Source organism: Antechinus flavipes, chromosome 1 (genome assembly GCF_016432865.1).
Source record: "Antechinus flavipes isolate AdamAnt ecotype Samford, QLD, Australia chromosome 1, AdamAnt_v2, whole genome shotgun sequence".
NCBI classification, from domain to species: domain Eukaryota; kingdom Metazoa; phylum Chordata; class Mammalia; order Dasyuromorphia; family Dasyuridae; genus Antechinus; species Antechinus flavipes.
In genome coordinates this window covers 585,946,051-585,973,749 of record NC_067398.1, presented here as the reverse complement: position 1 = coordinate 585,973,749, position 27,699 = coordinate 585,946,051, and the positions used below count along the sequence as shown (strand labels likewise).

Here is a 27,699-nt window from a genome sequence, read left to right as displayed (position 1 = left end):
CACTTCTTAGCTATGTGACCCTGGTCAAGTCACTCAACCTTTCTTTGTCTCGGTTTCTTCATCTATAAAAATGAAGTGGAGAAGGAAATAGAAAACCACTCTGGTATATTTGCCAAGAAAACCCCAAATGAGGTTATGAAAAGTCATACATGATTGAATTGATTGAACAACAACATGTGACTGTAGGCAAATTATTTAATTCCTCTATGGGTTAGCTTCTTCATCTGTAAAATGGGGATAATAATAGCATCTATCTCTTACAGGGTGATTGTGAGAATCAAATAAGTTAAACATATGTCAAGCACTTTGCTAATCTTAAGGCAAATATAAATGTTAGTAATAACAATGATGTTGATAAAAAAATTCTGTTGGCTTTGATTTGGAGATAATTCTGCCCATTCAAAATGTCTAAATTTTTCTCCAACTTGAAAAAATAATGAACACTTCTTTTAGTTCTCATGTCAAAGATACATGAGAGAAAAAGAGATCTATGAGTTGCCACGTCAGTCAATAAGCATTTATGGAGCATGTACTTTGAGAGACACTATGTTTTGTGCTGGGGATGCAAAAAAAGGCAAAAATAAAACAAACCAAAAATACTCCCTGCTCTCCAAGAGCACTTATGGAAGTGCAATCAGCTCTGTGTAAACAAGATAAAGACAGAATAGTTCTAGAGGGAAGCACTGGGAAGGTCTTTTTGTTAAAGATGGGTTGTTAGCTGATCATCTGAAGGAAGTCTATGAGAATAGGAAGTAGAAATGAGGAGGAGGAAGAGTATTCTAGGCTCATTTAAACAGTCATTAAAAAAAAATACACACACACACACACACTCACATACACACACACACACACATACTCTTGGGAGATAAAGTGTTATGTAGGAGAAGCAAGGAGGCCAGTGCTATGGTGATGAAGTCTGGAGAATGAAACATGAGGGGGATAGTTAGCATGCTGAGTGATAGGGTCTGAATCCAAAAATGACAGCTAGGTCATAGAACCAAATGGAATTATGTGTTGTAAGTGGAAAGGAGTGAGATATAAGAAGTCTGGAAAATTCAGGAGCCAAGTTATTTGTTGTTAACTAAAAACAGTCACCTGACCATGAGATATGCATTGAAACTGGATTTATTATAAGAGAGATGAACATGCATGTAGAACTATACCAACTATGGAGTTGTTCATAATCTAGGCAACATTGTTATTGTGTCTGACTCCGTAGCACCATTTGGGGATTTCTTGGGAAAGATACAGGTATAGTTTGTCATTCCCTTATCCGGCTCATTTTACAGGTGAAAAAATTGGAGGAACCCTAGTCAGGGTTTAGTGACTAGCTCAGGTCACACAGCTTTTAAGTATCTGAGGCCATATTTGAACTTGACTTCCTTACTCTAGGCCACCTAGCTGTCCTATTTTAGAAAGGTTATAGAGAATTTTAAAAGGCAAATGGGATTTTATATTTGATCTTGGAGGAAATAAGAAGATTTTGTTGAATAGGGAAATGTTATCGTCAAACCTATGCTTTAAGAAAATCATTTTGGTAGCTGGGTGGAGGATGAACTGGAGTAGGGAGAAATATGAGGGAAGGAGACCCATCAGAGTTCTTTTAGTAATCCAGCTGTGAAGTGGGATGAGAACCTGAATTGGGATAGTAGCAGTGTCAGAGAAAAGAAGGCAAGTTATATAAGAAATATTATGGGAGCAGCTAGATGACCCAGTGGATAGAGCACCAGCCCTGGAAGCAGGAGGACCTGAATTCAATCTGGTCTTGGACACTTATTAGTTATGTGATCTTGCCCAGGCAAGTCACTAAACTGCAGTTACCTACAAAAAATATTACAAAGGTAGGGAGGATAGGACTTAAAGGTGGAGAAGGAGAGAGAATGGAATAAGAAATCCAGAATAATACCTAGCTTGTGAACCTGGATTAGGAGGCAGGTAGTAATAGCTAAGTAATTTTTTATTATTTTTAAGGAGAAAAAAGAAATGAAGGTTAAAGGTTAGTTCCTTCAATGGTTTACTGTCCATAATTCCTTCAGTGTTTGCACATCCTCTGCCAACAAAAGTCACAACCTTTCTCTGAATTATTAGATGGTCTTGAAGATTCCAAGGCTGAAGCCTTCATCACATCTTGACCAACCTGGTGATGGAACTCTCCAAACTTAGCTAGATTGATTTTCAATGGCAGACATATATTCCATCATTCTTAAATGGCACTAGTGGGACTTTGTTGTTTTTTTTAATTAATAATATTTTATTTTCCCAAATACGTGCAAAGACAGTTTTCAGCATTCACCTTTGTTCCAAGTTTTAATCCTCCTTCACCCCACCAAGACAGCAAATAATCCAATATAAGTTAACCATATGCATTTCTTCTAAATATATTTCCATATTCATCATGCTGCATAAAAAAAATCAGATCAAAAAGAAAAAATGAGAAAAAAGGAAGCAAACAAACAATAACAAAAGGTGAAAATACTATGCTGTGATCCACACTAAGTCCCCTTAGTTCTCTCTCTGGATTCAGATGGCTCTCTCCATCACAAGTATGTTGGAATTGACCTGAATCACCTCATTGTTGAAAAGAGCCATGTTCATCAGAATTGATCACCATGTATTCTTGTTGTTAATGTACAATGTTCTCTTGATTCTACTCATTTCACTTAGCAGCAGTTCATGTACGTCTCTCCAGGCCTTTCTGAAATTGTCCTTCTGATCATTTCTTTCAGAACAATAATATTCCATAACAATCATATACCATAACTTATTCAGCAATTCTCCAACTGATGGGCATCCATTCAGTTTCCAGGTTTTTACCACTATAAAAAGGACTGCCACAAACATTTTTGCATATGTGAGTCCTTTTCCCTTTTTCATGATCTCTTTGGGATACAGGTCCAGTAGAAACATGGGACTTTGTAATTTGACTTGACCATGATTAATTTTAAGCATTTGTTTCCGTCAATGAGAGAAAGGAGAAAAATAATATAGAAAAAAATGATAATTAAGCAGGAGAAGCCAGGACTAGAGTCAGAAAGATCTGAATTAAAATCTAATTTCAGATACTTATTTGCTATGTGATCTTGGACTTAACACTCTTTCCTGTGGCCACATGTGTGTTTTGTTTTCTTTAGACTATAAGTTTCTTTGGGTTCAGGATACTTAGTTTATAGCTTATTATGGCATATGTGTATAGGAGAGTTGGAGTCTGACAATCAGGATGAACTGACTTGTTCAAGTCTCACAACTAGTGCCTGGGGCCAGATTTGAACTTGTCTCCTAATTGCCACTGCTTTAACCACTGTGCCATCTTGTTGTCTCTCTGAACCTGTTTATTAAGCCATGTCCACAGTGAATGTTCTTTTGGGTTTTGAGTGACTGTGCAAAGTGAAACCATTAGCCTTGGAAAATTATATTCTCCTCTATTTCAGTCAACAAAGTCAACAAAACTTGATTAGTGCTTAGTATGTAACAGACACTGATCTAAACACCGGGGATGCAAAGAATGAAAAACAAACAAACAAACAAACAAAAAAGCCAAAACCACACATTAAAAAACCACATTTTTCTTGAAATCAAGGACATACATTCAAATGGGAATGGACAACAGACAAATAACTAGGTACATGCAATATATTTACAGAGTGGATGGAGAGAAAGCTGAGAGGAGGAGGCACTAAAGCTGGGGTGGCTAAGGATAGGATACATACATATATATATTTGCAAGGCAATTGGAATTAAGTGATTTGCTCAGTCACATAGCCAGTAAGTCTAGAGTGTCTGAGGCAGAATTTGAATTCAGGTCCTCCTGACTCCAAGGCTGATGCTATCTGCACTGCCCCAAGGAACTTCATTATTAAGAAAGTACTTTTATTACATATAGAAATGTTGTTGAACTGTTTCAGTTATATCTGGCTCATCATGGTTCCATTTGGAGTTTTCTTGCCAGAGATACTGGAGTGGTTTGCCATTTCCCTCTCCAGCTCATTTTACAAGATGAGGAAACTGAGGCAAATAGTTAATCGACTTGCCCAGGGTCAACTAGTAAATGTCTGAGATTAGATTTGAATTCATGATGATGAGTTCTAACTGCTTCTAGGCCTAGCACTCTATCTACTGTAACACCTGATTGTTAATAATTTTTACTTCTTTTGAGACTTGGTCATTCATGTCATTTGACTTTGTTGGGGAATGACTTTTGGTCATAAATGGTTCATTTAGTTGCCTACATATTTTGGATATAAGATCCTTTTCAGAGATAGTTAATCTAGGTATTTTTCCTAGTGAAACCACTTTTTTCTTATCCTAGATGCATCAATTTTGTTTCTGCAAAAACTTTTCAATTCAAATAATTTAAATAATCTGTTCTATTTTTTATAATTACCTTTATCTTCTATTTGGTTAAGAATTTACCTTCTAGCCATTTCCAGGAAAGGCACCAAATCTTTTCTTCTGTTTTAAATAGTATGATTGCTTATATTCAGATAATATTTTTGTTTTGAATATATCATGGCATATATTGTAAGCTATTAGCCTAAATCTAATTTCTGCTAGACCATTTTCCAATTCTGTCAACAGTTCTTATTAGTTGGGAACGTCTTTCTAAGGTAATTTATGTTTTTGAGTTTAATGAATATGAGGTTATATTGAGTTTAGTTATTTCTGATTCTTCCTTACCAAGACTGTTCTATTGATCTTCTCTATTTTTTTAACTAACATAAAATAATTTTGTTACACTTTCATAATATAATTTGAGGTCTAGAAGTTTCTTTCCCATTAATTCCTCCTTTTTTTCTTCATTATTTCCCTTGATAATCTCTTTTGTTCTTCCAAATGAATTTTATTATTATTTTGTCTAGCTCTGTAAAGTGTCTTCTTGATAGTCAAATTGATATATCACTAAATCTGTAAGTTAATTTTGGTGGTGTTGTGAATCCAAATTGATCTCAGACAATTACTGGCTGTATGACTCTCTGTAAACTACTTAACTTGTTTCCCTCAGTTTTCTATAAATGGGAATCTGTAAAATGGGAATCATAATAGCATCTACTTCTAAGGACTGTTGCAAGTCCCAAATGGAAAAATATCTGTAAGCTTTTAGCACAGTGCCTGGCATATAATAAGTGCTTAATAAATGTGTCTCTGCACCACCTAGCTGTGTCTGGAGAAAGTAGTCCAATCTTCAACCCTATGACTACACTCATCATCCTAGCAATTTTCCACATCATGTCTCTTTAAGCCTATATATATATGCACATACACACACACATACTATATATACATACATATATACACACATATATATTTATGTATACACAATTCATATATATATATAATATATATAATTTCCCTTTTGTTTTTATATTAATAAATATTTTAAATCAATAATTTAATACTTACCAAAATTAATTTAGTAATTAAAAATTAGTAATAAAATTAATACACATTTTAAAAATTATTATATATACAATACACTTTAGTTTTTTGTTTCTTAGACTCTTAGTACAGTACTTGGCATATAGTAAGTAAACAATTAATAAAAGGCTTTTTCTTTCATTTATTCAAAGAGTAATTATGTAACATCCAACTATGTTAAAATACGACAGTGTTTCCCAAACCAAAGTATACTGTGGACCAATAAAATATCTCATGTTTCTAGTTTAGACCTCTTTAACTTGACTATGTTCTCTGTGCTCAAGGGACAAGGAGGGAGGTGCTACAGGGGAGCAAATTGTGTTATGAGGAGTGGAGCATAGGAACAGTCTGTTTTTGAAGTTTATGGATTTTTAAGACATAACTCAAGTTTTGTAGAACAGTAAAAATCAGTGGTCTGCAGCCAGGAATTTGGAAAATATTTTAGAGGTGATGATAAAGGATACTATATTTATCATATGTAAATGTTTGTGTGTATATGTAACATAGGTCTGAATGTGTGTGTGTCTGTGTGTGTGTGTGTGTGTGTGTGTGTGTGTGTACAGAATGTTTTTATTTTTGGCTAACCTTTTAGGTTTTGAAGCCAGGAGATTCTGACTCTGATATTAGAAATATGACCCTGGGCAAATGACTTCATGCCTTAAAACCTCAGTTTCTTCATCTGTAAAATGTATATAATAATGTTCGTAACTATTTATGAATAGTATTTATAAGGAACAAGAAACTTCTTCCAGCTTTGCCATTTTATCTATATATGGGAAGCTAAGAATGAAAAGGCAATGACTGCCTCCTGGGCTTAGCACTGTTTCAGTCTACAGTGGAGAAAGGAAAAGATTTGGAGTTGAAAAACTGGAGAACCCTAGAATTCTTGGGCAGTTTATTGGGTGAAGAGCCCTGTTACTTAAATGATTTAAATAAGGAAGCATAATAGTATTTTAACCTTTTTTTTTTGTTTGTTTTCTTATGGTTTTTCTCCCTTTAGGTCTGATTTTTCTTGTACAACATGAGAAATAAGAAAATATGTTTAAAAGGATTGCATATTTTAACCTGTATCAGATTGCTTGCAGTCTTGGGAAGAGGGGAAGAAAGAAAGGAAAAAAAATTTGGAACACAAAGTCTTACAAAAATGAATGCTGAAAATTATTTTTTCATGTATGTCAAAAAATAAAATACTATTGAGCAAAATAAATAAATAAGAAAGCATAGAGAACGCCTATTATAATGGAGGATCTTTTTCATCTTCCTGTCTTTTGGCTACAAACATATCCTCATATTCTATGTTCTCACTGGATCCTTCCATTCCTGCTAAATATTGTCCTAAATCTCTTTCCTTTCATGGCTAAACTCTTTGAAAAGTCCATCTATAAACAGTACCCTACTATTTTTCCCCTAACTCTCTTCTAAATTCTCTGCAGCCTGACTTCTGACCTCTTTATTTAATTGAAACTGCTTTATCCAATGTTATCAATGATCTCTTAATCAAAAGCCAATGGCCTTTTCTTTTCTCTAATTTTTGAAGTGTTCATCATTCTCTTCTTTATATTCTTTTTTTTCTACATTTTTGTTCTCTTTTCATCTGACTGCTCCTGTTCAGTTTCCTTTGATGGATATTCTTCTAGTAGCCATGGATGTTTTCCAAGGCTCTGTCCTGGGCTCTCCTCTTCTCTGTATATTTTACAGAGAATTTCACTTTGTGATCTCATCTGTTCACCTCGATCTTTCTCAAACTTAACTTACCGAGCCCTAACTCTCTCCCAACCTCCATCTCACATTTCCAAATGTTTATTGGACATCTCAGACTGGCTATTCCATAGATATCTTAAACTCAGCTTATCCAAAACTGAGCTCATTTCTTCCCAAAGCCTCTCCTCTTCCTAACTCTCCTATATCTATTGAAGATACCACCATTATTTCAGTCACTCAGACTCAGAACTTAAATGTCACTTTCTACTCACTCTCACTGGCCATATCCAATTTGTTGCCAAGGTCTGTTGATTTTCTCTCCCCAGACTCTCTCATATATTCTCCCTTCTCTCCTTGGCCACTGGAACATTCTGGTACACTTCACTCATGGATTGTTGCAATAGCATGCTGCTGGGTCTGCCTGATCTGGGTCTCTTCCCCCAGTCCATCTTCCATTCAGCTGCTGTCAAACAGATTTTCCTTAAAGTGAGGTCTGACTATGTCACCTTCCTATTTAATAAACTTCAGTGATTCCACAGGGTCAAATACAAATTACCTTGAGAGTCAAAGGTAAATTCTTCTGTTTAGCTTTTAGATTCCTTCATTACCTGAACCCTTCTTTCCACTTTAATTTTATCATCCAAGACTCAAGGCTCTTTGCTACTTCTTGAATTCAGCACTATTCCCTTTCTACAGATATTTTCTTTTTTTTTAATAAACTTTTTATTTTCAAATTATATGCATAGATAATTTTCAACATTAACCCTTGCAAAACCTTCCCTTCCTCCCACCCCTTCTCCTAGATAGCAAGTAATCCAATGTATGTTAAATATGTGCATTTCTTCTATGCATATTTTTATAATTTTTTCTTCCCTTCCTCCCACCCCTTCTCCTAGATAGCAAGTAATCCAATGTATGTTAAACATGTGCATTTCTTCTATGCATATTTTTATAATTATCATGCTGCAGAAAAAAAAATAAGATCCAAAAGGGAAAAATGGGAAAGAAAACAAAATGCAAACAAACAACAATAAAAAGTAAAAATACCATGTTGTGATCCATACTCAGTTCCCAAGGTCCTGTCTCTGGATGCAGATGGCTCTCTCTAGCACAAGACCACTGGAACTGGTCTGAATCACCTTGTGGTTGAAAAGAGCTATGGTCCATCCAAATTGATCATTGTATAATCCTATTGTTGCTGTGTATCATATTTTCTTCATTCCACTCACTTCACTTGGCATCAGTTTATTCTCCAGATGTTTTCATTAGCTATTCCCCCATCATTGCAATTTCTCCCTGTATGTTCTGACCTTTTTCAAGGACCAGATAAAATTCCAGCTTCAACAATAAGCCTTTCTCTGATCTCTCTTCATGCTAGTGCTTTCCCTCATTATCTCTAATTTATTCTATTATCTTGTTTGTATATTTTGTTATTTACATGCTGCCCTACTCATTAAATTATTAGTTTATTAGCTTTTTTTTCCTATATCCCCACTTTGGCAGAGTATCTGGTGACTTGACCCAAAAGAAGACTTAAGCCTGAGGGTACTGTATTATTAATATCATTATCATCTTATGATGGAAGGAAAGAAATAAGTATTCAGTGTTTGTTATGTGTCAGAGACTAGGCTAAGTACTTTATAAATATTAACTCATTTGCTCTCACAATCCTGGGAAATAAGGGCCAGTAGAGAAAAACTTAGGTAGAAGTTAAATGTCTTACTCAAGATCACACAATTAAGTATCTGAGATAGAATTTGAATTTGGGTCTTCCTGACTTCAGGGATTTGTTTGTTTATTCCTAACAGGCATTTTTTCCTATCCTCTAGACTATGATTAATGAGTAAATAAAATCTAAGAATATTTTGTTTAAAATGTTCTAAAAGGGTTTACTACTTCAAGTAGGAGTTACACTAGATCCTTTCTTATGTCAAGATTTTTTGAGGACTCATCCATAGTTTTCTCTGTTACATGGGAGGCTTCAGTGTGTGTTTATGTGTGGGGGGGTATCCCCCTCTGTATGAGAGGGGAAGGTACTATGGGAAAATATCTGGTGTGAAAACAAAAGGCAACAATAAAACTTCAGTTTTAAAAATCAACAATGTAGCCCTTTTTAAAAATCAATGATCTTTGTTCAGTTTTCTGAATTTTTTCATTCTTGGTATATAAAGATATTATCATTTTGAACTTTTAAGTCTCCAGAAGAGATAATTTTCTGAATATTTATTTTGCTCTGTTTAGTATTTATTTGAAAATATCACACATAGGCAGTCAATAAATATTATTTGATGAAAAAGACAAAAAAAGACATGTAAAACACAAAAGCCATCAATCCAAAGGGAGTTAGAAAAAGAAAAAAACTAATATCACCTATATCCCATCATCTTCCTTACTTACATAGAATAAATCACTGCCACCAAGCAGTACTGAGTTTACTTGCTTCCTACCTGCCTACAGATATATCCTATCCTGTGAAAGATGAGGACAGGAGGAACTTATACACAGAAAATGAGGGAACGATTTTGTGGAGCTTATTTTAATTTCTTTTTGACTGCAGGATACATTTAAAATCACCACCAAGAAAGTATTTCTGGATGTATTTCTTCCTGATGGAAAGAGTATGAGAATTGAAATTCTAACCTCCGACACCACTGAAAGAGTCCTAGAGGTAACCAATGGCTACTAGGTACCACCTGTGAAATTCATAATTCTGTAGAAAAAATTGAGTTTAAAAATAATCTAAAATGGTAAATTCACTTACAGTTTATTTATAGACACTTACTATATTACTCCCCCTCCCCTCCATTTCTCCCCCCCCCCCCCAAATATTCATTGTTGTTCAAATGTCTGGATTTTCTGAGCTTTGTGATTATAGTTCCTCACTAGGGAAACGTTTCACCTTCAACATTCATGTCAAGCTAATTTTAGGGATCTTTTCCTTGAACCTTCCTCTGTTGTTGTTAGATTGAAACTGGAATAGCTTATAAAGTGCTCTGAGAATACCTAAAAGGATCACAAAGAAGGAAGACTAGCTACTGGAAGTATGCACAAATGAGGTAGTAATATTTGAAGTGATCGTAGGAAGGGCTTGAGAAAATTGAGAAGTAGGCCCCCATCTTATAGAAATAACAATAGCTTGCATTTGTATAAAGGACGTTTACATATGTTACCTCATTTAATCTTTACAACCCCATAAGATAAGTGCTATTATTATTATTATCTCCATTATACAATTGAGGAAACTGAGGCTAGAAGAGGAGGAAGTGACTTAGTAGGGCTCACATAGTACACAAACCCTGAAGCAGGATTTGAATTTGGGTATTTGTCTCCAAATCCAACACTCTACCCACTGTTCTCTTGGCAAAGATCCCTGAAACCAATGTTTCTTTGCTTTTATCTGCCTGAATCTATCCACACATATCATACTTTGCTTTCATTCTAATTTCCTGAGGGCTCAAAAGATAAGATGGAAAGAGCTTTAATGATCTTAAATCAAATTACTATAAGGATGAGACCAGAACTTAAACCAAGGATAGCAAAAGTAGATTAGTGGCCTGAGGTATAACACAAAGGCATGAAAAGAGGTAGGGAAGGGATCAGATGTGAAACAATTTTTTTAAAAAATAATTTTTTTTACACAAAAGGCACTTCTCAATATATATCCTCTCCCTTCAATCCCCTTACAAGTGATAAAGAAGTGGAAGATAGTTTATAAAATAAGAAGCTATATCCATTAACTTGGATAGTAATGTACCAATCTAAACCATTGGATTTGACCAGAATTTTGTTAACTTCATTTATATTGTTCTACTTATTGTGTATGATGTCCTTTCTTTGCTCTTCTATTTTTCTTTTTCTTTTTTTCCTTTCTTTTTAACACAAATGATATGAGTTTATTGCAATAATGAATATTGCCATCATTTAAACTTACATTACAGAATCATTTCTTAAATTTATAGAATCATTTGAAACAATATAATTCAGCATAAATGACAAAAGACTCAAATAACTACCATTAATATTTTTTAACATGTCTGTGAAGTACTTTGGGGGTTTTTCTTTATTGTCTAGGCTTCATAGTGCCAATGGTTTAAAATTTTTAATTTAATATTTTAATATCTATTCAAAATCTATTTTACTTTCACTTGTGATTTTTTTGGTTAATATTTTTACTTCTTTCTCTCCCATCCATGGAGAAAAATAAGAAAAATAAAACCCCTGTAACAAATATGCATAGTTAAGTAAAATTCCCACAATGACCATCATTAAGTCTTATCATGTTCTTCTGAATTCTTGATATTTTTTATTTCTACACTTAAATAATATTCTATTAGATTCATAGGCCATAATATGTTTTAAGCATTCTCCAATTGTTGGGGACATATTTTGTTTTTAGCATTAGCATGAATATTACTCCAAAGGTTTTAGTCCATCTAAGTCTTTTTTTTTTTTTTTTGCAATTAGTAATGCCTTGTTTTAATGGCCCAATAATGGAATAAGAAAATATGTATGACTGAGTAATTATCATTGCATAATGCCACATTGTTTTCAAGAATAGTCAAGCTGATTCATAGCTTCACCAGCAGTGTCATCTACAAGTTCTCATCTCTTAGCATCTTTGCTAGTTCATAAAGCTCTGTTAAATATTATTTTGTATAAATGCACTTATTTTAATGGTAGAAAGTGCTATTCTATATATTATCTAGGTATTTATTTTGTGATCTCTTGTGTCATAATAAAAGGCAAAGTCCTCTAATAGTAGAGAATAGAGGAAAGAACATTGGAGTTATTATCAAAAGACCTAGATACAAATCTTGACTTTGCTTCTTACTACTTATTCAACCTATGTGTAAGTTTTTCATTTCAAATTCATCATCTATAAAGTGAGAGTAGATAATTTTTCAGGTTCCTTGATAACCCACAATGGGCATGTGGGTTAGGAGGCAATTTTGGATAGGAGATAGGAGAGAGGCAGTTTTGAAAACTTGCTAACTTGGGTACACAAATGCTTAGTTCCAGCCAGGAGTGAGATGTAAAAAAGTAAAGAAGTATTAAAAAATAAACAAGTGTATGCAATGCTAAAGAAAAGACAGTACATGTAAGTAGCATAGGGCATTTTGCAATTGTGGAGGTAGAAATGACACAAAAGTTAGTGCAAGTTCATTTGTAACTGCTTTGGGTTATAATCAAACTGATTATCTGATAGTTATCAGCAAGTTAATATGGTATGATGGAAAGAGTATTGGATATGAGGTCAGAAATTCAGAATGCAAATTCAGAGCCTGCTATAAATTTCCTGGGTGACTTTGGATAAACTGGTAAGCTTTTTATGAACTTCAGTTCTCTCATATCCAAAATAGGAGGGTTAAATTAAATGATTTCTAGGTTCCTACCAATGGTGAGAATAGCATGTTCCCACTTAGTCATTCAAAATATATTTATCAGGCATCTACTGTGTGCATAACATTATATTAAGAGCCTGGGAAATGAATGAGAATTGGACACTATCCTCAAGGAATTTCTATCTCATTGAAGAAATAAATATATACATGAAAAGCTAAATAACATTTCTCTTTTTCTTAATTGTTTTTCTCTCTATGCCTATCCTCCAATGTATATGTAAACATGACATATGGGGAGTATTGGGACAACACTTGTAAAAGAGGGAAAAGGACCCATGTACAAAAATGTTTGTGGCAGCCCTATTTGTAGTGGTAAGAAAATGGAAACTGAGTGGATGCTCTTTGGTTGGGGAATGGCTGAATAAGTTATGGTATATGAATGTTATGGAATATTATTGTTCTGTAAGAAAGGATAAGCAAGCTAATTTTAGAAAGGCTTGTATGAATAAATGCAGTAGGCAAATATCATACTAATCCACTTTATGACTCATATATTATCCACTTTCCAACATAGAACAAGCTCAGTAGTTGAAACTATGTATTAGTCTGTTAAGTACTTTTTTATTCACAAGAATCTCCCAAATGAATGCTTTCAAAGGAGATATAGATCTGGCATTCTTCTTTTTCAGATTGTGGCATACAAAACAGGATTGTCTCGGGAGCTTATTGGATACTTCAACTTGTTCCTGATCCAGTTCCATAGTGATGGCTCCTTATCTGGTAAGATATAAAGACAGATATGGGATATAATGCCTCTTAGGAAAACAGGCACTCACAGTACTCAGTTCATTTAAATGGAAGCTCCTCATGTATAGGGATTGTTCGCTCTTGTGTGTTTTCCTCATTGCTTAGCATGATGTCTGGAACATAATAACGATTCGTTGATTGATTAACATAGTGGTGGGATGGATGATCAGTGTGCTGACATCCACTCCAAACTCTTGTCTCAGTCCATAAAATTAAAAGAATTTAATAGTGAAATGGGAATTGCCAATGTCGATTAGTCAGGATTTAGGATACCAGATCACACCCATGGCTTCAAGTTCATTCAGATTTTATTTAGCACCTTCTGTGTGATAAGTTCTAGGGTACAAAGACAAAAATGGAACAGTTTTTCTCTGGAAGAACCACAAACATTTTTTTCTTTGTTCTTAGCTCATATCCTCTCTACCCTGGCATGGCAAAATGTAATATATTATTCTCTCTTAGGAAAGTCCCATCATCATATATAATAAAGTGCTAGATCAGATACACACTCGTCTTTATTCTCTTTAGCTAATTTCGTAGAATCTGGGAAGAACCTCAGGGATGATCTGATAGTCCTCCCAAAACAGGAATTGGCTCTTCAACATCCCTAACAAATTGGCATCCAATCTCTGCTTTGTGGAGTAGAATTGTGTGTTGATCAATTGGACCTCCAAGAAAGACTCCTCCCAAAACAATCCATTCTATTTTTCAGTAGCATTAATTAATAAGTTTTTTCTTACATCATCCTTATAGTTGCCTCCACAACTTCTAATTCTTGGCTCAGGAATACCTTGGGAGGAAGTTGCCCCCAGTCCTACCCCAGCCAATAAAAATGTGGGTGTGTGAGAGAAAGAAAGGGATGGAGAGAGTGTGCATTTATCAAATATTTACTATATTCCAGGCACTAAGCTAAGCGCTGAGAAGATAAATCAGAGAGAGACAGAGAGACATAAAAAGAGAGATAGAGACAAAGAGAGAGACAGAAAAAGAGAGAGAGAAGAGAGAGAGAGAAAGAGAGAAAAAGAAAGAAAGAGAGAGAGAGAGGGAGAATAGGAATTTGTAAGATATTATCTGCTCTCAAGTAGCTTACATACCACTGGAGAAATATTGTACATAAAAGGGAACTGGAAAGCAGGGAGTTGAATGGAAAAGAAAAGGAGAAGAATGGGGAAGTAAGAATGGGATTTTCAAGAAATTGTGGTCCCCAGGAAGAACTCAGCAAAGAATACATAAAGGCAGAAGCACCTTCAGGGTGAAAAGGCTGTTGGCAAAGTTGTAGAAAAGGCTAGAGAGGTAGGAGTGGTTTTAGAACTTTCCATCCCATTGCGCCACAAAATCCTATCTTCTCTTTTTTTGACCTCTTTGAAATCTACTTTCCTTAAAACTGGAATACACATCAGTTGATAACTGGCTTACTGCTTCTCTACTGAAATAATTCTAAGATAATGTGGTCACTTCTTTCCAAGGTTCTAATAATTTTTCCTTCAACAATAAATTCTTATTAGTCAGAATCAAGTTCAGAATAGCAGTTACCTTCTTTAGTCCCTGCATGATTTTAAAGAAATAAAATAACTGTAAGGCCAATCCAAAATTTACCAATTGTTTTGGCTTTAGAGAGAAAAGGAAAAAGAGAGGGAAGGGGAAGTGTGTGTGTGTGTGTGTGTGTGTGTGTGTGTGTGTGTGTGAGAGAGAGAGAGAGAGAGAGAGAGAAAGAAAAGAGTGAGAGAAAGAAGTGAAAGAGAGAGAGACTCAGAAATATATTTCCCATCACTAAGAAATCAAATTTTCATGTAATATTTGTAATTTCTTTCTTCATCTATTTATCTATTTCCTTCTTCTATTCAGGTAGTTTATATCAGGATTTCTTAAAGGTTTTCCACTCATGACCCTTTTTACCCAAGATATTTTTATGCAACTCTGGGTGTATAGATATATAAAATAGGTATACAAATAAAATATTTATGATAATAAATCATAAATTTATTTTAAAAACAACTCTTAGGTATCCATGAAATTTTACCTTTTATTAAGGAAGAAAGCAAAGTTGCATATTAATGAGATGGATGCATTTGTTTATTTTTACATAAAGAATTAAATCTTGGTGAAATATTTGATATTATAAGATATAGAACATTCAGAAATCTTTTACTGTTGCCAAATTTTTCACAACCCCCATGTTTAAAACTATATAAGGTCATGACCCACAATTTAAGAAACTTTGGTTTATAATATACTCTCTTAACAATATCACTTTAAAATCTCCCTTTTTCTTCCATTATCTGTCTGCTTTCCAATTCTCTATGTCTCTTAAAATTCTAAGTTGATCAAAGAAGTCCTTATCCATTGATTACCATCAAATCCTCTTCACAATATTATCTCCTATTCCTGCCAGTTCATGAATTTCCTCACATGAGTGTATTTTATTTATATAAAATACTGTTCCATCACTTTCTTGATCTTTTTTGTTCTTTTAGGAAAAGTATAGTCTTTCAGAATTATATGCCATTTATGAATCTCATCATAGGAAGTATCAGTGACACTTATCCTTAAACTCTTGACAACTCATCTTGTTCATTATCTTTGGACAGGATAAAGATATTGTGAAACCATGGCTTTTATTGCTGGCTTTCCTCTTGAGCACTGTATTCTTTGCCCTGACAGCTCATCTTGTTCATTATCTTTGGATAGGATAAGGATATTATGAAACTATGGCTTTTATTGCTGGCTTTCCTTTTGAGCTCTGGTTTTTTCTTAATTTACTTAACTTACACTGTTATCTGGTTTAGGAAACATCCCTTGAAAATTATCTTATCTTTCCACTTCAGTTTAAAATCAACTCCAGGAAAAATCTTTGTTACTATCTCTCATTAGGTTGACTCCATTCTGAGCCAATAAGCTATCACTGTTCTATCTATATCTGAAGAAAACTTGTGCATGCAATTGAACTACACTATATTATAGTTTCTGCTTGTTTGTAAACAGATTATGAGAGGCAATATGACAGATGAGGTAGATGACCAGCCTGGGAGTTAGAAAGATGTGAATTCAGGCCTTTATTTGGATACATTCTAGCTGTGTGACCAATCATATGCAAGGCTCCCAATCTCTTTAAAGTCATTGGCAACTCTCTAAGACTAGAAGATGCTGATCTGGGGTAGTGAGTACTGAGCAGGTACAAGTTTCAGAGTTATTATCATCTTATAGGAGCATGAATTTCTGGATATCATGAAGTCCAAGAGAACAGCTGGGCAGGGAATAAACCTTTCTTTTCCAAGGGAGGGGGCATTAATTTTTTTTTTAAATTATGTGAAGGGAAGTTTCTTACTAAAAACCATTAAAATCATAGATGTGGGCAAAAAAAAAAGTCTGTAGGGAGGAAAAGAGGGGTTAGTGGAAATAATGCTTACCCTTTTGAATAATGGTGAGATGTCCTATGTCCAGGACTTTATGAAAGGATGCCCAGTAAGAAAGAATAATAAATGTGGTGATTTTAATAGTGCTATAACAAATGCAGTCTTCCACTTTTTATTCAATGGTATCTTTGGAAAATGTATCATAAAAGAAAAACTTTAAAAAATAAATTAACATCCTCATGTACCATTTGAGTTACCTCAAAGCTTGCAGTTATGTCTTTGTTGTTGGTACATCAGGCTGGAAGAAATCTGCTATGAAGGGCCACAGAGATAGCCCTGTGTTTTATCATTTGCACAAGTATAGGTTGGAAGAGGCACAACTGAGTATTCACATAAACACTATACCTGGTCCGTAAGTGAAACCCAGATATTAGCTGGGTTACAAAATATATAGCTCTGGGATCTGGACAAAGTCATTTAGTCTTGCTGTACCTCAACTATAAAGTAGGAAGGACACTATCTCACCTACACATCATAGAACTTTGTTGAGGATCGAGGGATTAGAGATCATGTTTTAGAATTTGAAGTTGCTAAGAAGGAGAGGTAGAATAACATAGATTTGTGATTAGTTAAGGGAATTGTAGAATTCACAAACATGGAAATGATGCATTTAAAGATAATGGCAAGATAGAGGGTATGATGGGCTTTGTGTGGTTAAAGTAGAGTGGAGCCATGTAAAATAAGTAAATTGAGGGGAAAGCATTTGAGAGAGTATCAGTATATACAGTCAGTCCTCAACATCTGCTCATTTAATTTTTGAGATTCAAGCATTTGCATGATTTTATCAATAATTTCATTTTCACTTTCCTGCTGGCAATTTTGCATATTTGAGGCTATTCTCAATAGAGAAAAAAAAATGAGACACACGATGTGTGTCCCACTGAGTGCTTCACCCAAGCTTCTGGGTCCTATTGTATACCTCAGTTTCCTCATCTGTAAAAATGAATAATAGAAGGAATTGGCAAACCACTCCAGTTTCTCTGCCAAGAAAACCCCAGATTGAGTCAAAGAGTTAGACATGCTGAAATAACTGAACAACAGCAACAAATTTATAACGCTCTGGATTTCATGTGTTATGAAAAGTGAATATTGTCTGAAATCAATGTTTGTTTTTAATTGAGATGGTAGCACATAATTTCAGGGAATTACTAACAATAAAAATCTTTTGCATATTACTAATTTTATTTTGTGTACTGCATTTTCTGGGTTATTTCATGGTTACCGTGTTAGAAAATACAAATTATCAGAATTAGTGTTTTGTTGTAAAGAATTTTATGCCTGAATATGTTTTCAGCAATCTCTAGCAAAAGATTATTGGGTTTGATGGTCACAGAAACCAAACTCTTCATTTCCCATAGGTTCAATGTATCAACATTTGTGTTTTTGACTTTTGCACAAAGTCATTCTCTAGGACTTTAGAAAATCCTAAGACTTTAATAGGAACATTTTCCATGTGAAAATTGAAAAGTGACTATAATTTTCACATATGCTAGTATGAGGGCAGATGTGAGTAGAGAAAAACTATGATTTACCAAATCCAATGACCTTTTCTTAATTCTCCTCCTTCTTTACCTCTCTGCAGGCTTTGTCAATTTCCTTTTCCTCCTTTATAGTCTCCTCTCTCTAAGTTTTCAAGATACTACTCTTTCCTGATTTTCCTTCTTCCTATCTGATTACTCCTTCTCAGCTCTCTTTCCTGGATTTTTCTCTAACCAATACCTGCTAACCGTGAATATTGTACCCATAGGTATTTGCCCTGGATCTTCTCTTCTTCTATTTAATTTTACTTTGTTAAATCATCAGATCCTATAGGTTAAATTATTATTTCTATATAATTTTCAAACTTATTTATTCAAACCTAACTTCACTGCTGACCTTTGCATCTCCAATTGCCTATGAGATGTTTCAAATTGGATGTTCTATAGACATCTTAAATAACATGTTCAAACTAAACTCATTATCTTTGCTTCAGACCATCCCTTCTTCCTAACTTCCTGATTACTATTGAGGGTATGATTATTCTCTCAGTAACCCAAGCTCACCACCCAGGTATCATCCTTGATTCTTCATTCTCTCACCGCCTTAATCCAATCTGTTGCCAAATTCTGTTGATTCTACTTTTGTAACAACTCTCATATATCCCTCCTTCTTTCTTCCAACATTCCTACCATCTTGGACCTCATGCTTTGCTTATTGTAATAAACTGCTATTGATCTGCCTGCCCTATTCCAGTTCATTTTTCCCTTAGTGGTCAAAATGATCTTTCTTTCTTTTTTTTTTTTTTAATTGTTTTTTTAAAAATTTTATTTTATTTAATAATAACTTTGTATTGACAGAATCCATGCCAGGATAATTTTTTTACAACATTATCCCTTGCACTCGCTTATGTTTCATTTTTTTCCCCTTCCTCCCTCCACCCCCCCCCCAAGATGGCAAGCAGTCCTATATATGTTAAATATGTTGCAGTATATCCTAGATACAATACATATTTGCAGAACCAAACAGTTCTCCTGTTGCACAAGGAGAATTGGATTCAGAAGGTAAAAATAACTCGGAATGAAAATCAAAAATGCAAATAGTTCACATTTATTTCCCAGTGTTCCTTCTTTGGGTGTAGCTGTTTCTGTCCATCATTTATCCATTGAAACTCAGTTAGGTCTCTTTGTCAGAGAAATCCACTTCCATCAGAATACATCCTCATACAATATCGTTGTCGAAGTGTATAATGATCTCCTGGTTCTGCTCATCTCACTTAGCATCAGTCCATGTAGGTCTCTCCAAGCCTCTCTGTATTCATCCTGCTGGTCATTCCTTACAGAGCAATAATATTCCATAACATTCATATACCACAACAAAATGATCTTTCTAAAGCTTGTCTGACATTATTCCCCTCATTCCATAAACTCCAGTGGCTCCTTATTGCCTCTAAGATAAAGTATAAAACCCTCTCTTAACTATCAAAAACTTCATAACCTGAAACCCATTCCCATGCCCTGCCCCCTGTTTCTTGGACACTACACTTCTCCTTCCCCAAAATATTGTGTGATTCGATGATTAAGTGATAATGACTTCCTTGTTGTTCTTAAAATGAAACACTCCATATCCATATTTCAGGCATTTTCATTGGCTGTGTTCCATGCTTTGAAATGTTCTCTCTCATCAATTCTGCCCTCTGGATTTTCTGGTTTCCTTGGTTCTGACTAAAACTAAAACTCGCACATTCTACAGTACTTTCCTTCTGTTGGTTGTCTCCGATTTATTCCATGTATAACTTGTTTGTATGTCAGTTTTTACATATTGCCTTCCCGATTAGACTGTGAGCTCCTTGAGGGAAGGAAGGAAGCATTTATTAAGCACCTAGTGGCTCAGTAGTTAGAATGCTGCTAAATGGCACAGTGCTGGGACTGGAGTCGGGAAGACCTGAATTCAAAGGAACTTCAGACTTGTGATTGGCTCTGTGACCTGAGCAAGTCATTTAAACCAAAATTAGATGACTTGCTCAGGTCCCAGAGCTAGTTAGTCATTTAACTTTGGTTTGCTTTAATCCACTGCAGGAGGAAATGGAGCAGAGAACAAAAGATACTTTTGTATCTTTGTCAAGAAAATCTCATGAAAAATATGGTGCTTGGGGTCATGATGAAGCAGACATGAGTGAACAACATGTGCTGGACACTGTTCACAAATGATCTCATTGGATCATCAGAATAATCCTTGGAGAAAGATGTTATTACTATTTGCATTTTACTGTTGAGGAAACAGAAGCAAACTGAAGTTAGGTGGCTTGCCCAGAGTCACACAGCTACTAAGCATTAAAAGTCAATTCTGAACTCAGATTTGACTCCAAAACCAGGTTTCACTATGCTATGGAGCTTCTTCCTTTTGAGCAGGAGCTGTCTTAGACCCTTCTCTGTATCCCTAGCATTTAATACAGTGTCTGGCACATAAAAGATGCTTTAAAAATGTTTGATTTGACTGACTGAGTGGCACAAAGTCAGAGAGTTGAAAAAATCTCTGAGGTTAACCAGTCCAACCTCCAGCAAAGAATGATTCCTGCCTATCACTTTCTCAAAGGGTCATCTGGCCTTTGCTTACTAACGCCCAGAGATAATTTTCAAAGAAGCCCATTCTATTTTGGATAGGTCTTTTATTGGGAAAGTTTTCCTTATATTAAAACTGCCTTTCTGTAATTTCTACTTTGTTATTTAGTTTTTCAATCATGTCCAACTCATAATGATCCCATTTGGGGTTTCCTTGGCAAAGATACTGCAGTGTTTTGCCATTTCCTTCTCCAGCTCATTTTACAGATGAGGAAACTGAGGCAAAGAGAGTTTTTGCCCAGGTCACACAGCTAGTTAAGTGTCTGAGGCTGGATTTGAACTCACAAAGAGGAGTCTTCCTGACTCCAGAACTGATGTGCTATCTACTGCACCACCTGACTTCAAGGATAAGCAGTACAAGTCAAATCCCTGTTCCACATACTGACCCTTCAAATATTGGAAAATAACTACTACATGTACCCTTTCCTCCAAGCTTTTGGGGGAACTCACTTCTCTTTCAACATTGAACACCTGCAGTTCCTCCAATATGTCTTTCTATGGTAGGATTTTGAATCCTTCACGGGACAGTCTCTGGGTTGCTAAGCCCCTGGCAGCTAGTTGGACCTGGAATCAGAGACCTGAATTCAAATCCAGACATGTACTGACTGTGTGACTCTGGACAAGTCACCTAATCATGTTTACTTCAGTTTCTTCACCTGTAAAATGAGCTGGAGAAGGAAATGGCAAAACCACTCCAGCATCTTTGCCAAGAAAACTTACCCTCTGTCAGCCACAGTCATGTCATCTGTAAAATGGGGCTAATAATAGCAACAACCTTCTAGGGTTTTGAGGATAAAATATTCGAAAATACTCTGCAAACTTTGAGGAACTCTATGAATGCTAGTTATAATAATAATAGTTATTATTATTATTATTAAAATGGGGATAGCTAGATCTTGAACATAGTGCTATAGATACATTTTGACCCAGTGAGATTATAGCAAAACTGCTAAGTTATGGATTCTGCCGAGAGGGAATACCGAGGTCACCTCACTTGCCTGGTTCTAGACACAAGCATCTCAAAGGCAGCCTGAGAGGATATTAACTTTTTTTGGCAACCCACATTGTTGACTCATGTCTAACTAAAACCTTAGGTCTTTTGAAAACACATAAAATACTTTATAGCTTCATCTTTTAGATTTGAGCAGTCTTTTTTTTTTTAATCCAAGCCCAGGAATTTACATTTATCCCTATTCAATTTCATCTTGTTAGCGTCAGCCTATTAAAATTTTTGGCTCTTAACTTTGTCATCTAGTGTATTATTATTTCCCCCAGCTATGTGTCAAAACTTTATTGCAAATAAGGGAGAAACTACGAAGAAGTAACTTATTTTCCCTTGTGGCAGAGCTAACTTGGCTAAGGAAAGAGGAGTTCAACACAACTCATTTTCCTATAACTAGCCAGTCAATTAGTCAACAAACAATTCTTATGCACTTTACCATGTGCCAGGCTCTGTGCTAAATGCTGGAGATACAAAGAAAGATAAAAACATAATCCCTGCCCTCAAAAAGCTTGATGTCTAAGGTAGGAGGAGGCAGAATACAAATAACTGTAAAATAAGTTATATAGTGCAAAAGATCATCCCAGAGCAGTGGAGGAATAGGGATTGGGTAGGGAGAGAAAACTAGGAAAGCATTCTTGCAGAAATGGGACTGGGGTCAAGACATAAAAGAAGTAGGGGAAGCTAGGAAGCAGAGGTAAGTAGGGAGAGCATTACAGATAGTAGAACAGCCAGTGAAAAGTCATGTTCAATGTTTAACCTATATGATTGCTTGTTGTCTTGGAGAAGAGGCAGGGAGGGAGAGAGGGAAAAAAAATTTGGAACATATGGTTTTGCTAAGGTGAATGCTGAAAACTATCTTTGTATGTATTTGGAAAAATAAAATACTATTTTAAAAAAGGGAAAAATAAAACATGTTTAAGAAAAGGCAAGAGAACCATCATCTCTAAAAGTAATGTGTAGAGGAAAGTACAAGAAGATTGCAAAAGTAGGAAGAGACCAGGTTATGAATAACTTTAACAGACAATTAACCTGGAGTCAGGAAGACCTTCAGATCCATTCTAGCTGTGTGATCCTGGACAAGTCATTTAACCTTGATTGCCTCGGAATTTAAAAAATAAAAGCCATTCAAAGTTTGTTATATTTGATCCTGGAGGTGATAGGGAAATACTGCAACTTGTTGAGTAGAAAGATAATATGCTTAGACCTGAAATTTAGGAAAATCACTTTGGCAATTGAATAGAGAATGCCCTGGATGGATTAGAATAGGGAGAGAGTTGAAGCTATTGAAGGATTATTATAATGGTCTAGGAGTGAGATGAGCCATGATAGCAACTGTGGAAATTAGAGAGCCTGAGATATATTAGGAAGATAGAAATGATAAAGGTTGGCTATTTATTGGATATGTGCAAGAGAGAAGTCAAATATAACGTTGAAATTGTGAACCTGGAAGAATGGAGGTGTCCTTGACAATAAGAAGGAAGTCTGAAAGAAGAGAATATTGGAGGGAAATAATAATGAATTTTCTTTTGGATGTGTCTATCTAGGAAACATACTGTGTAGAGTCAAGTAGCTTACTTTAAGGTTTGTAAAATGCTTTACAAATATTCCTTCATTTTTATCTCCACTACAACTCTAAGAGAGAGGCATTATTATTATCCCCATTTTACAGATGAGGAAAAGGAAGCACACAAAGTTTAAGTGACTTACCCCAGGATCATACCTCTGTTAAGTTTCTGAGGCCAAATTTGAATTCTGATCTTTTTGACCTTAGGTAACTACTTGCTTTTCAAGATGTTGAAAAGGACAAATGTAATGTAAGACAGGAGTTCTGGACAGAGGATTGAATTGGACACATAGATCTGAGTACCAAGATGATAATGGAACCCATGGGACCTGACGTGATCAATAAGTCAAGCCCCAAATCTCAGGCCAGTCACTTCCTTGCTCATTGGACAAGCTCAACAACTCACCAACTTCCAACTGAGAATCTTCCCTCCCTTTTCACTAGTTTTTCAGCTATTGTTCAGGTCCATCAAATCAGCATTACTATCGTCCCCATTAAGAGTGTGACAATTTCTTCCTATGTATCTCCACTTGCAAACCCAGAAAATATTTGGTATATACCCTTTACTAAATTTCTCCGCATATATTATTTCTTAATAAAATTTAAGCCCTTCAAGGGCCAGGATGGTCTCTCTCTTTCTTTCTCTCTCTCTCTCTCTCTGGCTAACATTGACTGACATGATGTGTAAGAAGTATTTAAGAAGTGCTAATTAAACAGAATTAAACTGCAAATTTAATAAACATGTCACCTGTGCTTTTATCAAAGACTTTTCTAGAAAAAATAAAACCTTGTCTAATATGGGACCAAGGATAGAACTTTTATGGCCTCTTAGAAGCTCCAGATTACACTGACTTTGTTACTATTCTGTATCCAGTTGGTCATCCACTTCCAAGTCTATCCAACTTAAATTGTCATCCAGTTCAAATCTCCCTACATTGCTCTCAGAGACAAAAGAAGAGAATTTGACAAATGCTTTGCTAAAACCTAGGTATGTTCAATTTGGCCAATATTTATTAAATTTCTAAAATTTTTAGGTTACAAGATACAAGGATACAAGAAGAAATTATTTAATCCTTGTCCTTAAGGCACTTAAAATATATTCTGTCTATAGTTTAGTTAGACAATCTAATAAAGAAGGTTTGTATTAGTTAGACAATCTGATAAACAAAGTTTGATTAATTTAGTTCAAACATGTACCATGCTATATGAATTATTTATTATTTATTTATGTATGAATAAATAATTGTTATTATAAATTATATGAACAAGATTATGCCAGAGTTGTTATTTTTAATAGCAGTAGTACTATTTTATTTTATGGTTTTAATAGTGTGGGAAAGCCTAAGAAAAACTGTGGGATCTTTTACCTAGTTATTTTCTTTTCTTGCTTTTCTCTTTAGTAATGAAAAAAATGGCAGAATTTGAACTCCCATATGTGAGTCTTCAAAGTACAGAAGTGGAAAACTGTAAGGTTGGACTTAGAAAGTGGTGAGTACAATAATATGATTAAGGACAACACTTGGAGGTAGCTGAGGCAATCTTTATATAAATATCAGAGAACTGACATTAGAAAACACCTAGTCCAGACTCTTCATTTCCTAAATGAGGGAACTGAAGCTCACAAAGGTGGAAGTGCTTTTTCAGAGATCATCCCTGAAGTATTCTTTTGCCTCCAAATTCAGTGCTCTGTCTATTTTATTGCTACTGCCCAGATTTGGATCCACAACTTGTGAGGGAGGGACAATTTTAAGGAAGAAGAGAGAATGATAATAATAGCAGTATTTGTATGGGGCAACTAAGTGACATAATAGATGAGCAATGGATAGAGTCAGGAAGACCTGAATTCAAATGTGGCCTTAGACATTAATTGTGTGACTCTGAGCAAGTCATTTAGTCCTGTTTGCCTCAGTTTCCTCACCTGTAAAATGAGCTAGAGAAGGAAATGACAAAACACTATATCTTTGTCAAGAAAACCCCAAATAAGATTACAAAATTGGACATGACTGAAAAATGAATGAACAATAAAAAGCATTTATATAGTGCTTACAGTAATGCCGGGCACTGTGCCAGGCATTTTACAAATATTATCTTCTTTGATTCTCAGCACAACACAGTGAGGTAGATACTATTGTTAATCCCCCTTTTACATTTGAGGAAACTAAAGCAGGCTGAGAGCTTAAATGACTAGCTTGGGGACACCCTGATGAGAAGTAACTGAGACTGGACTTGAACTCCGTTCTTCCTGACTTCTGGCTCACTACACCACTTAGTTGCTCCTAAACATAAAGCAACCAAGCTTTAGAGGGCTCATAAAAATTACATTAATTTCAATATAATTGATTATCTTTGTAATCTGATATATTTTCTTTTGTGCATTTTAAAATATTTTTGTGAAAAGGAATCTGTAGATTTCCCCAAAATGTCAAAAGAAATCCCATCATACCAGAGAGGCAAAGAACTCCTGTTTTAGCTCCTCTGTCCAGTTGTGAATGTACCAGCTCAGTACTGTTAGACTCAAATAGAAAGAAACTCCTGTTGGTCATATATTGACAGAGAAAATCACAAATTAATATTATCTGTGTTGTATTGTATTTTTATTTATTTTGTCAAACATTTCCAAATTACATTTTTTATCTAGCTGCCAAATCTCAGAGTATTTGAAGGCTGCTATGATGTTCCTTCCCTAAGTCTTTTCTTCAGTTCAAGCATCCTAACATATTCTTATATCCCATGTTGTTAAAATCCTCCACTCTTCTCTTTCCCCTTTTCTGAATGTTCTCTGGGTTGGTAATGTCCTTCCTGAAACAGAGTATCCATATGGAAACAACATTACTCCAAATGTGGTCTGACTTATAGAAGACTGTGAAATTATCACCTCCTTAGGCACTGATACTTTGTTAAATTTATGTACCAGCAGACCAATTAGCTTTGATTACTGCTATATTGGCATGTTGATTCATTGAGATTGCAATAATTTTGAAAATGGCTTCATTTTGCAATAGATAAAAAAATGTTTTTTTAAATAACACTAGAATGAATTTCAAGACTGACCTTGACTAAAATGAAACCAAATTGAGCTGGTTTCCCCACTTTTAGTTAGTTCTCTATCAGTTGCTAGATTTCTATCAGCCAGTCAACAAGCATTTATTAAGTAGTTACTATGCGCTAAGCACTGTGCAAAACAAAAAAAAGGTCTCTGAACTCAAAAAGTCCACATTCTGGTGGAGGAATCAGCATGCAATAGTTATACACATACAAGCTATAGACAGTATAAATAGAAGGTGATCTCAGGGAAGGCATTAGCTCAGCAGAAGGCTTGAAAAAGCCAGGAAAGCTGGGAAGCATGTGAGGAGACAGAGAGTTCTTTTCATGAGGGATGACAAAGGCACAAAATTGGAGATCAGTGTGAGGACTAGTGAGTGGGTCAGTGTAGCTGGGCATAGCAAAGTATGAGAAAACTATAGAGAGAGGAAAGGATCAGGTCTTGAAGGTCTTAAAATCTAGATGCTAAAGCACAAACTGGGACTTTATATTGAATCTTAAAGGTAATTTAAAATCACTTGCATTTATGAAGGAAGGAGATACTTGAGAGTACAAAAATTGACATGGTAGATAATTAAAGGGTGATAATTTTTTTTGAAGGCAATTGTGTTAAGTGACTTGCCTAAAGTCACACAGTTAGTAAATATTTGAGGCCATATTTGAACCGAGATCCTCCTGACTCCAAGTCTGGCACTTTATCTATCAAGCCACCTAGATGCCCTAGGACTGATAATTAAGCATCTAGTGTAGACAGTTTCTGAAACAGTTTAGCCAAGAAGATAAGAAGAACTATATAGGATAATAGTGAGCATGGTCAGATCAAGTGATGTCTATTTGAGGCAGGGCTTCTTAAATTTTTTCCATTTGCAAGCCCTTTTTACCCATGACATTTTTATGTGATCCTGAGTATATAAATGTTTAAAAATAGATATACAAATCAAAATTTACTGATAATAAATTATGATGAAATTTATTTTAAAACAATTCTTTGATATCTATATATGTAATTTTACCATTTATTAAAGATGAAAGCAAATTTCCAGACTAATGAGATGGATGTGCTTGTTTAGTTTTACATAAAGAATTAAATCTTGGTGAAATAGTTGATAATTTTTACTGTTGCTGAATTTTTCACAACCCCCACATTTAATTATCAACCCCATTGCAACCCACATTTGAAGAAGCTTTGATTTAAGGATGGGGAAGATATGGCATGTTTGCATGCATCAGGGGAAGAGCATTGAAGATTAAAGAAAGAAAGTTGGGATGTTAGTGGAGGAAATCTGCTCGTAAAGAGCAGAAAGATGGGACCATGGAT

The 27,699-nt window shown here is 35.1% G+C and overlaps 1 protein-coding gene across 2 annotated transcripts in view; it reads left to right on the top strand.

Annotated features, from left to right (window-relative positions):
• SNX31 (sorting nexin 31) overlaps positions 1–27,699 on the top strand; it is a 76,960-nt gene that overhangs the window by 15,018 nt on the left and 34,243 nt on the right. For both annotated transcript variants that reach the window (XM_051970933.1, XM_051970931.1), the window contains exons 5-7: positions 9,671–9,781; positions 13,145–13,235; positions 24,740–24,827. In XM_051970933.1, the coding sequence (XP_051826893.1) occupies positions 9,671–9,781; positions 13,145–13,235; positions 24,740–24,827 (290 nt within the window). The remainder of the gene's footprint in view (positions 1–9,670; positions 9,782–13,144; positions 13,236–24,739; positions 24,828–27,699) is intronic.